The sequence below is a fragment of the Boleophthalmus pectinirostris genome, unplaced genomic scaffold (genome assembly GCF_026225935.1).
Source record: "Boleophthalmus pectinirostris isolate CB_2022bp ecotype Guang Dong unplaced genomic scaffold, ASM2622593v1 HiC_scaffold_10, whole genome shotgun sequence".
Lineage (NCBI taxonomy): Eukaryota > Metazoa > Chordata > Actinopteri > Gobiiformes > Gobiidae > Boleophthalmus > Boleophthalmus pectinirostris.
In genome coordinates, this window is record NW_026570971.1 from 30,759,399 (window position 1) to 30,775,824 (window position 16,426).

Sequence of the window (16,426 nt, forward strand, 5' to 3'; positions counted from 1 at the left end):
GGGCCTCGGTCTGTTCCGGCCACAGCCCAACAGCCTCTCCCCCAGCAGTATGTTCCTACTCCATCTCCCACCGTATCTCCCAGTCTCTCCCCATGTCTCTCCCAGAGCATTTGAGCTCTGAGTATTTATACAGAAATACAAGTGACATACATATCAAAGTGAGAAAGTGACGACTCCTACTGAGGTGTGGCCACATGTGCTTGATCTGATTTAAATCCATATTCACCTGCATTTGTCACTTTCTGACATGATGAGCAAGCAAAAGGGAACAGAAGTATTTACATTGAAGGATCTTTCTAACAAGCCAAATGAGTTTTAGTTACAAGACCAAATGTGTTTCTAAAAGATAAACTAATCACTATTTTAATGTAATCAATCATAAACAGTATTTTCCTGTGGGGGTCTGGGTTTCAGGTAGAAATCACATTCATTTACACAAAGACAGAATGAGAGAAATCTTTCCACAATCTAAATTTCTATCACACTGTGTTCAAACAAAACTCAGATTAAAGTGTGACATAATCTCAGACAGAGGAGTGCATACAGTTAACATCACACCCACAGGGGAATATTGATGAGATAAACTGCAAACTCCCACCCATGTAAAAAACTTCACCAAAATTGTAAAAAAAAAAAAAGGAAAAACAAATGAGGGTTGACATTTAGTTTCACACCTTTGTTCCAGTTCCTGTTGTGTAATTATTGACCCGGGCGACTATGAGCTCGAGGTGGGGGAATTCAAAATCACACGTAAAGTACTTGCACAGAGGAAACTTCAAATCAAATTCTCCAGATCAATGGGTCATAGAAGGGAGCTTCACAGTATCACATTTTTTATAACATCACAAGGTGGAACAGAGCATTCAGAGCTTTGGAGATGTGGTTCAATTAATCATGAAGGAATCCTCAGACACGTGTGAATGAAACAAAACACAACTCCAGGTCTGTTTGTGAGGAAGTGATTAACATGACTTAAAATGCACAAGAGTCCATTTAATTTAATATTGCTTCATAAATAGTTTTTAGTTCACATTGATTAACAAAATCATCTTGACATAATGTGGAGTTTGCATGTTCTGCTTGTGTCTGGTATCACACCATCCTCCATACAATACTACATTTCTACTTTTTTACTTTACTTGTACAAATACATGTATATAATTACACCTGATTTGACCCCAGTCTCTTGCTATTTCTGCTACTTATTTTGAATTTATTTCTACCATATATACATATATTTCATTTTCTCTTTGTTATTATAATATATTGTGATGCATGAGCTACTGTGTTCTAATAATTTCTCTTGTGGGTCAGTCATTCGTTCATTCATTTTTTTGAATATAAAACCAAAAATAAAATGAAAAAAACAAGTATTTTCCTCATTATTTGTCTCCAAAAGCAAAATGAAAATACAGATAACGATTTGTTTTTTCAATTTTTCGATTTTGTGTTTAAATGAATAATGGAACAAACGGATAACGACCGTTTCCCGTTTCTGTGACTTAAACTGTGATGCTGGACTTTTGCAGCCCATACATAACCAGGACTGAACCAGGACTAAAACAAGACTAAACCAGGACTAAACTGTTTTCAGTCCTGGTCTGGTCCTGTCCAAGTCAAATTTCTTCTCAGTTTTGCAGTTTTCCCAATTACAAGCACAAAACTCGTCCTGGTCTGGTCCTGGTCTCAGTCCCGGTCTGGTCCCGGTCTCAATCACAGTTTCAATCACGGTCTGGTCCTGGTCTGGTCCCGGTCTCAATCACAGTCTCAGTCCTGGTCCTGTTCCTAGTTTCAGTCCCGGCCTCAGTCCTGTTCCCAGTCTCAGTCCCGGCCTCAGTCCTGGTCTTGGTCTGGTCCCAGCCTCAGTCCTAGTCTCAGTCCCAGTCTGGTCCCATCCAAGTCAAATTTCTTCTCAGTTTTGCAGTTTTCCCAATTACAAGCACAAAACTCGTCCCGGTCTGGTCCTGGTCTCAATCACAGTCTCAGTCCTAGTCTCAGTCCTGGCCTCAGTCCTGGTCCTGGTCTAGTCCTGGTCTGGTCCCGGCCTCAGTCCTGGCTTCAGACCTGGTCCTGGCCTCAGTTCTGGCCTGAATCCTGGTCTGGTCTTGTCCAAGTCAAATTTCTTCTCAGTTTTACAATTTTCCCAATTACAAGCTCAAAATTCCAGCTACGTCTGATCCAAAACTGCGGCTCAGACGTGTGTGAGAATCAAAATGAAACCTCACAGTCCACTGCTCCTGACAGTTTGCCCCTTGATACTGGGTCAGGGTTGCCAGGTCTGTGTTTTTTTTTTTTTTTTCTGGAAATTGGAGCTGTTTTTGAAGAGCTGCTGCAGGTGAAAATATTGTCTGCGGCTTTGACCAGAGCTGTTCTTCAAATCTTTATTTCCCGAGTCGTGAGTCGAGTCGAGATGTGTGGTCCTCTGTGTCTTTCATTTATTTTACCGAGGTTTGGTCTTTATGGTTTTGCTTTGATTATTATTGATGACTTCTTGCTGGTTTTATTGTTTTAGGTCTGGGATGATCACATTTTTAGAAACTGACCTTTGGGTTGTCTTCATTTTCTGATCTGTGTGCAAAACTTTGGAAACTGCTTTGTTTGTAAAATGTGCTGCATAAATAGATAAATAAATAAAGTGGATTGGATTTGATTTAGTCACCAGTGATCTGTGGAGCGAGGGACAGAGAACGAGAGAGAAAGAAAGAGAGAGAGAGAGAGAGAAAGGGGGAGAGGCAGAGGGAGGGAGACAGAGAGACAGACAGACAGACAGAAAGAGATGGAGAGAGAGAGAGACAGAGGGAGAGAAAAGCAAGACAGAGAGAAAGAGAAACAGAGGGAGGGAGGGAGGGAGGAGGGAGGGAAAGAAAGAAAGAGAGAGAGACAGATAAAGCCAAACAGAGAGAGAGAGAGACAGATAAAGCCAAACAGAGACAGGGAGAAAGAGAGAGACACAGAGGAGAGACGAGAGAGAGACAGAGAGAGAGAGATGGAGAGAAAGACAGAGAGAGAGAGACAGAGGGAGAGAAAGAGAGACAGAGAAAGACAAACAGAGAGAGAGAGAGACAGGGAGAAAGAAAGAGACACATAGGGAGGGAGAGAGAGAAAGAGAGAGAGAGAGAAATAGAGAAAGACAGAGAGAGAGAGAGAGAGAGAAAGAGAGCGAGACGGGGAGAAAGAGAGTGACACACAGAGGGAGGGAGAGAGAGAAAGAGAAACACAGAGGGAGGGAGAGAAAGAGAGAGACAGACACAGAAGGAGGGAGAGAAAGAGAGAGAGACAGAAAGAGAGACCCAGAGGAAGGGAGAGAGAGAAAGAGATACAGAGGGAGGGAGAGAAAGAGACACAGAGGAAGGGAAGGAGAGAGGGAGGAAAAGAGAAACACAGAGGGAGGCAGAGAAAGAGAAACAGAGAAAGGGAGAGAAAGAGAGAGAAAGACACAGAAGGAGGGAGAGAAAGAGAAACACAGAGGGAGGCAGAGAACGAAAGAGAGACAGAGAGGTAGAGAGAGACAGAGCTAGAGATGGAGAGAGGCAGAGAGAGATACAGAGGGAGAGAGCGAAAGAGAGACAGACAGGCAGAGAGAGACAGAGACAGGCATAGAAAAACACATAGAGGGGGAGAGAGAGAGAGAAAGAGAGAGAGGTTGACAGAGACAGACAGATAAACAAAGAGAGGGGGAGACGGGAGAGAGACAGAGAGTGAGAGTGAGAGTGACAGAGGGGGGTGCAGGTGTCGCTGGAGGAGTGTTACTTTCACAAACCGAGGGGAAATGACGGCCTGGTGCATGTTCCACAGGTTATTGGTCGGGGGAGTTTTTCAGATGCTCTTACAGGTTCGGTTGCTGAGGATGCTCACGTAGCTCTATGGTGGAATATCCAGCAGTTACCACGGCGACACAATGCACACATTAGTTAACCCTGCAGTTTACAACGTTTTAAGACAGTCTGAAAACAAAATAGAATCAAACAACTCTCTTTATGGTCAGATTGCGGTAAAACAAAGATCAGATTAAAACGCCTCTCCCCAGATCTGACCCGTAACTTAAAATGAGGGCTTGGTATGTTTAATGAATGAATTGTGGAGCAAAACAATAACACTTCATGGAGAATCAGAGTGACAGTGCACCTTTAAATGTCTCAAAAATAACGCAAAATCCATTCAAAATCATAAAACTTTATTACCAAAAAAGCTCTTGTTGCAATATCAATCTTCTATACTTCAAACTAGTAGCCTTTGTACAGTGAGCAGTAGTTTCACAACACGTATCAAAAGTTTAAGAGGAAGTATCTATGACGACAGACCCACGATGGCTTCTCCTTTTGTTCACCGCAAATTTTGAAATGTGTTTTTAACTTCTGGAAACGATGCAGATGTCTGACACCGTACAACGCGAGCAGAGCCGCGAACAGGAAGTAGGGAGATCAAAATTAATGTTAGTATAAAAAATTTTTGACTTTAAAACAGTTTTCTGACGTTAATCGATACTTGTGGTTTTATCATAGACAATATCCTAAAATGACTTTGAACTTTATAACACAAACACTGATGAAAACAGATTTAAAATGACTTCAACTCAGTGTAATAATATTGAGTTGTCTTGACTAGTTAAATTTATTCATTTTAAGAGCTTGTGCATGATTTCTGAGCAAAATTTATTATATTGCAGCTCTTGAGTTGAACTGTTTTATTGTCTGATAATCAGGGAGTGCTCGGTTTGCATGCTAGTTGTTTTAGTATGCAAATTAGAATGCTAGAAATGGATAAGGTAAGTGAGGAAGAACTTTAAATATGGAGGATAATTTGTTCCATCAGATTTAGAATTTTGAATACCGCTGAATTATTAAACACTTTTTAACTTTTCTTATTGAAGTTGCTGTTTTTTTATTATTATATTCAAATTTTTATTAACAATCAAAGAGAGATGGCAGTTTCAAATCACAAATGTACAACAATTTGCTTTTTTCCCCCTTATTCTGTTAAGGATACAACGAAAGAAATTATAAAAAAAACAAAAAAAAAACACTTGAACACTTGAGTAGCAGTGCACAGGGAGTTTCACTTTTTTTTTTTTTTTTTCTTTTAAATCATTATGTTCAGGTGTTAATAAAGTCTTTCCATGGTTTCCAGCTTTCCTCATACCTGTCTTGTTGAAATTTTAAGTAGGATTTTTCAATATTTTGCAACTTCAGAACACAAATTTCACCTTTTAAATATTCAGCACAAATATTTTCAATTCCTCAGACAGTCAAAATTCACAATGAAAAATTTCACAACAAAGATCCAAGATGCCGAGGCAAAAGCAATCGATCATGTGAGAGAGGAAGACGGAGGCGGTTTCCTATTCGCCGTTCTCACGTGTGGGCGGGTTTTACTCTTAAAAATAAATAATACATAAATAAAAAATGATAGAAATAAAAGAGATGAGGTTTGGATGAGGCTCATTTTGAACAATCCAATTTCCTGTTTGTTACTAAGTTCGATCAGATCACTTTGGATCGATAACTTCTCCCTTGGCATCTTGAATCTTTCCTGCGAATTTTCTTCACTGCGAATTTTACACTCTGAATTTTGAATGTTGAATTTAAGGGCTTGAAAATATTTGTGTTGAATATGTAAAACGTGTCATTTTTATATTTAATTTGAAACACTCTGAATTTGTTTTATTCTGAATTTTAGCAGAGTGTTTTTTCAGAGTTAAAAGTGAGAAATTCAATTGCATTTAAAATTCTAAATGTGATGAAACAAATAATCTTCCATATTTGGACCACTGCAAATTTCAAAAAGTTTCAAATGTTTCAAATGAACTTGTTCTGTTTTTAATATTTTACTTGTTTTGTTTGTTTCAGGACAAAATGATCCAATAGTTAAGTTTTTTTTAAGTAATTTTGTCACTTTTGCGCAATTCAGAACTACTCAAATTAAAATACTGATTCCAAGTCATTCTAACGCATTTGTAAATTCATTTTTCGCAGTGAAATTTGAAGCCATAAGTGCAGAAAGTGTCAAACAAAAAGAACATGTAAAGCAGCTCTACAGTGACAATGCTAATAACTTTAATCTTCAAATATTTTCTACAAACTCTGCTACAGTGAAATCACATTTTTAACAGTTTAACACAAGAAGAACTGATCTACATTTTTTGGTATCGTGAAACAAAACAAAAGTCCAGTTGTAAGTTTCTACATCTGGGGCTAAACTCATGTACAATGTTAAATAATTACTTTTGTTGCATATAGAAATGTGCCGTTGTTCCACAAGTGAACAAAAGGTTTCTCAGTGATGGATACGCTGCAGAAAATATCTACATGAGTTAAATTAACACAGATTATTAACTCAATTTCATTTATACTATTACTTTTTAACCCACTATGTATGTTGCCTATCATTTATTACTTAAGAAAACCAGTTGTGTAGTTATTTTGAGGTCAGATGTCCTTCCAGTTGTGACCAGACAATTTCCTAAGACTGAAGTGGGCAGTGTGGTTGAAGTGTCTTGCCCAAGGACGCAAGAACAGGTCTTGATGTTGCAAAGTTTTGGTCTACGAGCAGAACTCTACAAGTAACTAAAGCAGATATGTTTTTGCAGTGCATCATCCAGTGTTGACTCTTCATGGTGAATATCGAGCAGTACAGACACGACTCCCATTTTACCAATTATTTACAAAAATACACTTTACTTTGACTTTTGCACCTCCTCCTCCTCCTCAACCACCACTCTGTAAAAAAACACCACACGAGACCTTTAACTCAAGTTCAAAATATTGAGAAGTTTTAACAAATTAATTCTATTTTTTTTTTCGTACAAGCAAAACTCTAACAGTGGAGTAAACTGTTTCTAATATCAAGTGCAATTTTCTTACTCAATTAACAGAAAATTCAGCTTAAAAGTGCACAGTGGAACCTTTCTGACAGAGACCGGGCCCTCACCTGCTCGGCTCCGCGGAGATTTGTTGCGTGTTACCCAAAATGTTCCACACTATGGCAAAAACTTGTTTATTGTCTATGGAGTTATGAAGTTACAGTTTGGATCTGTGGAGAGGCGACCCGCTCACAGTAGAAATGGCTGTTTTTCGAAAGCGATTACAGACCTATAATTTCAATAGATTTTACGTTTAATGTCACACTGTGGTAGCCTGATACATCAGATGGTTTCACTTTGTGGAAACCGTCTGACCTTGCAGTGTTGGAATTTGTTCACTTGACGGTAGGTGGGTACTTTTTTTTTTTTTTTAACCAATCGCTGCTATTTGATCGTGATGTATGTAATGCACCACTAACAGGGCGAAACTGGTGTATTAAGCTTTTCCCAAATCCTGTAGGAAGAAGGACAATAACGTCTTTCCCCTTTATAAAATTCACCAAACATTCTCTTTGTTCCAGTTTTAAATCTTCGATCTCGGGAATCGTTGCCAACACACAATGTATGTCTCTTCGCTGATTGGCTGGTGCCCGAACTCGCACTTCCGCGGTTATTGCAAACCGTCTAGTGTATTTTGATTCCTGACCTAGTCGCTGGAGAGAAAGTAAATTGAGCGGAGGCACTAGGTGGCTCCAGCCTGGCTAATACTGTGGAACATTACAGGCAAAGCAATAATATCTCCATGGAAACAAGAAGAAAAGCCACACTGTCACCTTTAACACAGAAAGATAAATATTGATAGCTACAAGTAAACTGGTCTAATGAGAACTTAATCTAAACTTGTCAAAACCCAACTTAAAATCTAAATAATTTGAACTCGCTCATTTTAACACTATGTATATATATATTTTTTTTTACAGTGTATCCACATCTGTCCAGTCATTCTCACCACGTAATGCAACAAATATGAGGTTTTTAAATCATTACTCATGCATTTGTACTAGTGGTCATCCCCCCTATTTGTATTTCCTTGGCTCCTCACTCCTAACTCCTACCTCCTCCTCCCTTCCTGGAGCGATACGCGTCAGTGAACCCAGTGGGTTAATAAGTAATGTGTTATATATGAAGCTATAGGGGCTTAGAGACACCGCTTCAGTCAAGCACAAGTGCACAAAGAAATCAACCATATCATAATGAACACGGACAGGTGAAGTCAACTGAACTTTGGTTTGGATGTTAAAGGTGGATTGTGTAACTTTTCTGGTGGAGGGTCCGTCAAATGCTTTTCTTCAGGAAAGTTGTAGCTTTGTCTGGAATGTTTCACAGTATGATATTAAACCTTTCTATTTTCACTGAAGATCAAACCGGACCAAGTTACAGGTCAGATCTGTGGAGAGGCGACCTTGCTTAGTCAGAATCCACGTTTTTCTAGGTATTTTTGAGCTATAAAACCAGCTGTAATTGAATAAATGTAATGTAGTGCTGTTTAATATTATACTGTGGAACATTTTAAGCAGAGCAAAGACATATCCATAGAAATGAGAAGGTGACGGTCCCCCAAAATCCGTATATATAATTCATTCATTCGTTTTTCAATATAAAACCAAAAATAAGAAAACGAAAAAACAACTATTTTCTTCATTATTTGGTTTTTCAGTTTTTGATTTTGTGTTTAAATGAATAATGGAAAAAACAGCTAATGACTGTTTCCTGTTTCCATGTGATACCTGACTTTTGCACCGCATGCGGACTGAGACCAGGACTTAGACCGGTACCAGACCAGGACTGAGACCGGGACTAGGACTAAGACCAGGACTAAGACTGGGACCAGCCAGGACTGAGACCAGGACTGAGGCCAGGACTGAGGCCAGGACTGAGGCCCGGATCATTCATTAGTTTTTCAATATAAAACCAAAAATAAAAAAACGAAAAAACTATTAATTTCTTCATTATTTGTCTCCAAAACCAAAATGAAAAAACAGACAACGCCCGTTTCTCATTTCTTTGTGCTTGAAATGATGGTACGTCAAAATCTGCAGCTTTTGTAATTTGCGATTTCGATTAATCTTGCAGCCCTACTCCACACAACTAGGTAGTAGATACTTAAGTAGTATTTTTGTAGAAATGAGGAGCCATGACAACCATACAAAAATAACCCTGAAGTTATAAAACATCCATTTTCCTTCTGATCCCTGCAGGTTACCTTTCCATTATATTTTCAATCACCGCGACAAGAGACAGGACCATTTATGCTTTATTTTTGTATCTGAAAGTGAAATAAGTTCTCCCCTAAATTGTGTAGCTCTCTGAACCATTCCCAGAAATGATACTGTGAAATATGTAGTGCATTTTGATATGATGTAACAGATAAAGTGTCTACAATAAGAATATAAATGTGTGTATTTAAAAAGACGTGTGAGCCTCTAACCAACCCCTAGTGGTGAGTGTGAAAATTACATAGGTGCAATACAAAAAAAAGAATATCCAAGTAAAAATTTTAGTTAAAATTGCTTGAACTCAATATATTTACAATAATTTGAGCCAATTTAAGTACATCATATTTTTTGTGTAAATAAGTAAATATAATACATTTCTAAGTGGTTTCAATGTATGTAATTAATGAAGTCAGATTGTATTTAGTTCAAGCACAAATTTTTACTACAAGATAATTTGCCTAAAAATAGAAAATATGAATATATTTGAATAGACCTCATTAAGCCCTATAATCTAGGTGAAACTATACGTATTTTAGAACATTTTAAAGCTTTGTCTCTTAATTTAGGTAAGAGTTTAATGGTTCTTAAGTAAAGATAACTGCAGTATAATGAGTTAAACCTGCTCAAATGTATATTGTACTTTTCGGACTATAAGTCGCACTTTTTTTCATGGTTTGGGTGTTTCCTGCAACTTATACTCCGGTGCCACTTATAAGTTTAAATTTTCACACTGACGGCTGTGACAGGCTCTAGGCTTGTGTACTCCTGTACCACTGTCACTTTGCACTCTACTGCACATGTCGGCTGCAGAAGAAAGAGAAAGAGCCACTGTCCTGTCTGGGATCATGTCAGTCGATTGCACTATTACTTCTGCATCACTGACAATTTAAAATGTAAACAAACATAAAGACAAATGAAACCATCCTGTCAGGATTCAGAAAGGCCGGAATAATTCTAACTGGAACCGATACCTCCTTTACCTCCAGAGGTCAGAAGTGACACCGAGGATGAAGAATTTAATGGATTTAGTGATTTGGAGTGAGATGGAGAGTTTGGTAAACTTGTTCTGTTGTTTATGTTATTGTTTATCTGAAGAACTGTTCATATGTGATGTTAACAGTCTGTTGTTCTCTCTTCTATTGTTATTACTAGAACTTGACTTTCAAAATGAAATGCCGGTTCCTGGTCTCTGATTTTATAAAATAAATTTCTCCCAAAAAGTGCGACTTATCGTCCAGGTGCTACTTACATAAGTTTCTTTCTTGGCTGGTGCGACTTATAATCCGGTATAATAATAGTATAATATGGTACTCATCTAGATCATCGTTTTTTTTTTTGTATATGTGTCTGTGGTTAACCAAGACAAACTCTCCCATTTCAAAACACCATAGCTTTTCTGTGTATTGTTCTATTTGCATGACCCTGTTTGCTACATTTCCAGTAATGTGTTACCGGGGCACTGAGTGTTGCATGCTGGGAGAAAGTCTAAAGATGGAGTGCGGCTATGAGGCTGTAATTTAGCAGGGAGGAGGTGAACTGGAAATCAAATGTTTGTCTGTGCTAAGTCCCGTCTCTTGTTCGCTCTTTCACTTTTACAACCATCTACACTGCAAAAAATAGGAACCAGGCTATGACTTAAAATGACTTGAATTCAGAATCTTGATTTGAGCCATTTTGACTAGTTTGGGCTTATTTCAAAATACCTCTTGCAATTTTTAACAATTTTAAGGTATGAAAACTTGAAATTAGGTTAACTTTTCTGTCAAATAGTATATGGCTTTGTTGAAAAAATATACTGAAACTATGAACACAACAACAATCCTATTTGTAAATCATAAATATAATAATTTTCCCATATTTAGTTGACTAATAAAAACTAAATTAACAAAATTGTCATTAAAGTTATGTCATTTTTCTCATGTTGCAGCTTTGCCTGAAATGTTGCACAGTATGGAATTAATCTTATCTATATCCACAGAGATCAGTAGGAGACAACTAGGTCAGATCTGTGGAGAGACTGACCCGCTGGCAAGTCAGAATACATGTTTTTCCAAGATATTTTTGATCATTATAAACATCTGTATTCAAATAAATGTAAAACAGATACTCTTGAACAACATGTAAAGCTATTACAGAAAAGTTACATAGTGTACCTTTAACTGCAGCCCTAGAAACCAGTTATAAATATAGTTAATAATATTGCTTTTCACAAACTAATACGCAAATACATGTTAATTAGTCAAACATACTCAAAATTCTGAATTCAAGTCATTTTAACACACGTTGAAATTCATTTTTTTACAGTCACCAACATCTACCCTCTTTCTTACAATCATCCCTTCATTTATTTACCCGCTAAACCCACGTGCTGTTTCTTTCTCTCTTCTCTCTCTCATTTCATTTTGTCCTGTGTTTGTTTTCTGTCGCAGAGGAGCTGAGGAGGAGGCCTGGAGCAAAAAAGCAAAGAAATCTTATACATTCAGCGGTTGGTTGCTTTCAGTTATCAACCCACATGTGTCTAGAGCAGCTGAAGTTCAGACAGCCTTCGAGGTCTAGCCACGTGTCACTGCAGAAATGTGTAAGTGTGTTGAAATGACTTTGATTAAGAACATCTAGATCTCAGTAGTTTTTACTTATTTAAATACATGCATCACAAATTTCGGACTTCCAGTTATCGCGCAGTGCATACTGGGAAGGATCCTCTGAAAAACTGAGCATCATATAACCATGTTTGTTTTCCCAGTGGGATGCGTCCATTGGGATTCAAGTCTTTTCTAGTCTTTTGAGCCATATCGTCTTTGTTTCTGGTTCTGATATTGTCATATTTTAGTTTTGGGATTCGGACATCATAATTGTGTGGTTGTTGGATGTCCTAACACCGGAAAACGGCTCAAGAAATGGGCTTCGGAAGTTTGCAAACTCCAAAAATGCAAAAGGGAATCAGATGTGTGTGACTGCAAACCTCCATTCAAACTGTTTCCCTTCCCAACGGAATTGAAAAATAGTGAAAGGCGAAAGCGATACGCAGTATTGATCCACAGGAAGGACAAAAAAGGAAACCTCTGGCTGCCTAAGAAATCCTGCCTAAGAGTTTGCAGCAAACATTTTGTATGTAGAGCACCATCAAAGCGGGATCCCATTTGTTAAGCAGAGGTACAGAAGACAAACAGGCTGAACTCACACTTTCTTATTCTTGTGGTTTTACAGCAACATCACATCTTGGTCACCTTGCAGTGGAAAGGTGTTTCTTGGTGAACAGCTGGTGCCTTTCGCGTTGACTTTTTAAATTCATAACCGATGTTGAGTGTTCCACATACAAAATATTCGCTGCAAACTCGGGATGATTTCTTAGGCAGTCAAAGTTTTCCTTTTTCATCCTTTTTGTGTATCAATCCTGCCCATCGCCTTCACCTTTCACTATTTTTCAATTTCATTGGGAAGGGAAACAGTTTGAATGGAGGTTTGCAGTCACACAGTTCTGATTCCCATTTGCATTTATGGAGCAAACTTCCGAAGCCCATTTCTCGAGCCGTTTTCCGCTGTTAGAACATCCAACAATCACACAATTACGATGTACGAATCCCAAAACTAAAATATGACAATATCAGAACCAGAAGCAAAAGCGATATGGTTCAAAAGACTAGAAAAGACTGGAATCCCAATAGACACACCCACTGGGAAAACAGACATGGCGGTTTGATGCTCACTTTTTCGGAAAATCCTTCGCAGTATGCATTACGCGATGACTGGAAGTCCGAGATTCGAAGTCCGAAAAGTTACCTATAAAATATTAGACAGGTACTTTTGTTCTTCTTTAAAGGTCACTATGTACATTGCACTATGGTTATCTCATGAGCATATTATTGCATTGCCTGTAATGTTCCACAGTATGACATTACACATATCTATCACCATGGAAACAAGCAAATCTACGCTACCAGATCAAGTTACAGTTCATATCAGAACAGCAAAGTGGCGACTGTGCTCCAAGAAAGAAGGCATGCTTTTCAAGGTATTTTTGAGCAAGAGAAATATAAAAATACTGTGTTTCCGGAACGTTGCAGGCAAAGCGACATCTCCATGGAGACAAGCCTCGAATAGAAAAGTTACATAGTGCACCTTTATCAGCAAAATAATGGAAATAAGATCTTTTTTTCAGCTGAGTGTCATTAATTCAAGTCATTTTAACTAGACACATTTTTGCAGTGTTCTCATTGAGTTAGGTGCATTTTCGTTTTACTTCATCAAAAACCTTGTATAGATTTACAACGGGAGCGTCAGCATTCAGCGGCTCCAGCACGTAGACAGATCCCATCCAGAGTTTATAGTGTTCCATCTCAGTTTTGTCAGTCACGTGGGATAAGGCTATTAGCTGAGTAGTATTAAAAATATAATAAATTAGTGGTGTCCTTTCACTTCCAGTTCAAGCAGGTTTGCATTTAGTGTTGTTTTTTTTTTCAATGCTGTAAAAAAATTAAACAATGAAATGTAAAAACTCCCAGAAAATCTTTTGTAATGGTAAACAACATCTAGTTTTGATCCTTGTTAAGTTCATGTTGGATTTCCAAGAGGTCCAATGACGAATTTCTCCACAAAAGAATGTTTCATATGAGAAAACTCCAACTTGTGTCCAGAAGTTATTTTGTGTTTTATCAAAATTCCAAGAAAATATCCAGTTTTGATCCTTGCTTTTGCTTGCTTGAAGAAATGACTTCATGCCATCTTGTTGCAACTGCTTTTTTTTTCTTAAAAGCATTTGAAATTTAAGAACTTTTAACGTTGTCCGATATATGTTTTGCACTTAATGGACAAATCCTGAAACTTTTGAAATTTAGATTCTTAAATTTCTGCGTCTTCTTAGCAATAGAAATTACTTTGTTGCACAATCCAATATGTTTTTTTTTCCTTCTCTTCGCAATCATTTGAAACATAAAAACTTCAAATGTTGTCCGATATATATTTTGCATTAACTCGACAAATCCCGAAATTCTTTGACGATTTTCAATGCTCAAATCTGTGCGTCTCTATAGCAACACAACTGACTCCATTTTGCTTTTTTTCTAGTAGTTTCTAGCTCTAGTTCGAGTTCACGCAACATTTTACTAACAGAATTGACTTTTCTTGCGCAATCCAAATACAGTTGTGGTTGAAAATTCAGGAGATTTAACTTTTCCAGATTTTTTCAGACAAATTATGTGTGTTTTATTTAATTTTTTTTTTTAGTTTAAACACATCCATATTCATACCACACAGTCTGGGGGTCATTGTTGGGGTCGGGAGATGCTGGCGTGCTTTTTGGTCGTTCAACTGAGCTACATCGCGTCCGGTCGCCTTCTTTCTTCTGTGGCGCCTCCCCTCCTCCTTGATCCTCGTCCAATCGCGGCGCAGTAACGGCTCTCACCGGCGTAACCATGGCGACCTCTCCTCTGTGGTAATTCGCGCCGTTTCGTGCTGTTGTAGTAGTCGTCGTTGTTCTTCCTCTTTCTAAGTATCTGTCGTTTTGCAGGTTGAGAGAGGTCGAGTGGTGGATGGGCGTGTGCAAAAAGCTACTATCTCCGTGATTGGTCGGTCCGGCGAGACGTGCAGAGAGTGGGCGTTCCCTGGCGCTTGCCCCTCCCCCCGGACGCCGGACGACCACATCCGATTGGCCGGAGGATCCTTCGTTACCACGGAAACCATCGGGGCCGTTCGAGCGCAGCAAGTCGGCCGAAGCCAAGCTGAAGGTCCTGCTCAGTGATTGGCTGCTCCTTTGAGTGACGGTTTGGCTGGAGGCGGGGGATTGGCCGACAGGGTGCCGGGGGGAGGGCTTTACGCTCTGCCCTGGCCTCTGATTGGACGACTGGACAGTGGGGGTGACGTAGCTGGTGGGCGTGGTCTGTTCTCGGCCAGTGGGAGCGGAGTGGGCGGGGCTACGGGTGAAATAGTCGGTCATCAAGTCCTCGCGGCTTCCTGTCGACACCTGAAATAAACAAAATATCGAAATGAATTAAGTTATGGTCTTACAACTCAGTGTTTGAAGTTAATTTAATAGACTACGCTGGAAAGATTTTACTCACTTTGTAAATGATCCAAACTTAAATAAATAAAATGGTGTAAATAACCTAAAGTATAATTTGTCTTGGTTAAAATCTCTTGTGACATTTTTTTATTATTATTTTTATATTGCACTACTTTCTGTTGTTAACCATTAACTTACACGTTTATGTTTAGCGCTTTTATTTTGAAGGGTTCATTTTCGTTTAATTACCTTGACAATGAGAAGGGAAAAAACATTATAGGGAGCAAATGTACACATATACACATATTTTTGGTACTGGTCTCTGAAGAGGCACAAAGGTTTGTTATTGATTAAAATATTTCTTTTAAATAACTTTGTGTCTCTAGCTGTTCTCGTTGTTGATTGATGTTGTCAAGATGAATGTAAATAATAATCAAACTTGCGTTGAGTTTTGTGTATGCGTATTTACACCCTGTATTTTGTATTCTTTTTATCTCTTACGGCAGATTGGAGGATTTATTGCCATTAAATCTAAAAATCGCCAGTTCAAGTGTCAGTCTTCATTCAGAAGGATACGCTACAAAAATAATTCATGGCACTCAATGTGAAATGAAGGGCAATATCACATAATGCATTAAACAATTTTTCAGTTCAGTTCAAGTTTTAGTTTTTTTGATGGACTCTTCCTTTGCTCTCCACGCTCCCACTCCCCTTTCAGAGCTACATATATCACAACATAATCAGCATGATCATCTCGCTAATGAAACTACAGCACATCGCTTCAGGTTTGTAAAGTTGCTGTGTACACTTTTGTATCCTGCTTTTGTATATTTATCATCAGGGTATCCCCAGGTTTGACTGCCCCAAATTTAAGACCTTTTTTAAGACCACTTAAATGAAAATTAAGACCATCATCACACCCATTATGCCGACGAAAAAAAACAACCAGATCCAATTCTAATAATGACCGGCCAACTACTGCATCTAGAATCTAAGAGCCTCTGTGGATTAAACCTACACTTCCCCATGATCCATCCAACGTCTTGATTTCACATTATTGTTTTTCCCTCCCTCCGTTTAACGTTGCACTGCAGTCTAGTTGAGTATACAAAAAAAAAAAAAAAAAAAACAGGCTAAAGAAATTTAAGACCTTGGTGAAAAAATAAGACTTGGAGAACATGATTTAAGACTTTTTAAGCTTTAACCTTTATTTAGGATCATGGAAGGAATTTAAGACCTTTTTAAGACTTTTAAGACCCTGTTTATAGAAACTGGCTGTGTGGGAGCATGGATGATGTAGGCTTGTGGGCGGAGCTTTGGACACGGTCGTAAAGTAGGGTTTGAATAGTGCCT

General features: G+C 38.4%; 1 protein-coding gene across 1 annotated transcript in view; it reads right to left on the bottom strand.

The window, feature by feature from the left end:
* Positions 1–12,713: 12,713 nt before the first annotated feature.
* Positions 12,714–16,426, bottom strand: part of LOC110163875 (protein Daple-like) — an 80,663-nt gene continuing 76,950 nt past the window's right edge. The window contains 1 exon segment of the mRNA XM_055154294.1: positions 12,714–15,034. Coding sequence (XP_055010269.1) covers positions 14,300–15,034 — 735 coding nt within the window. The 3' untranslated portion in view covers positions 12,714–14,299.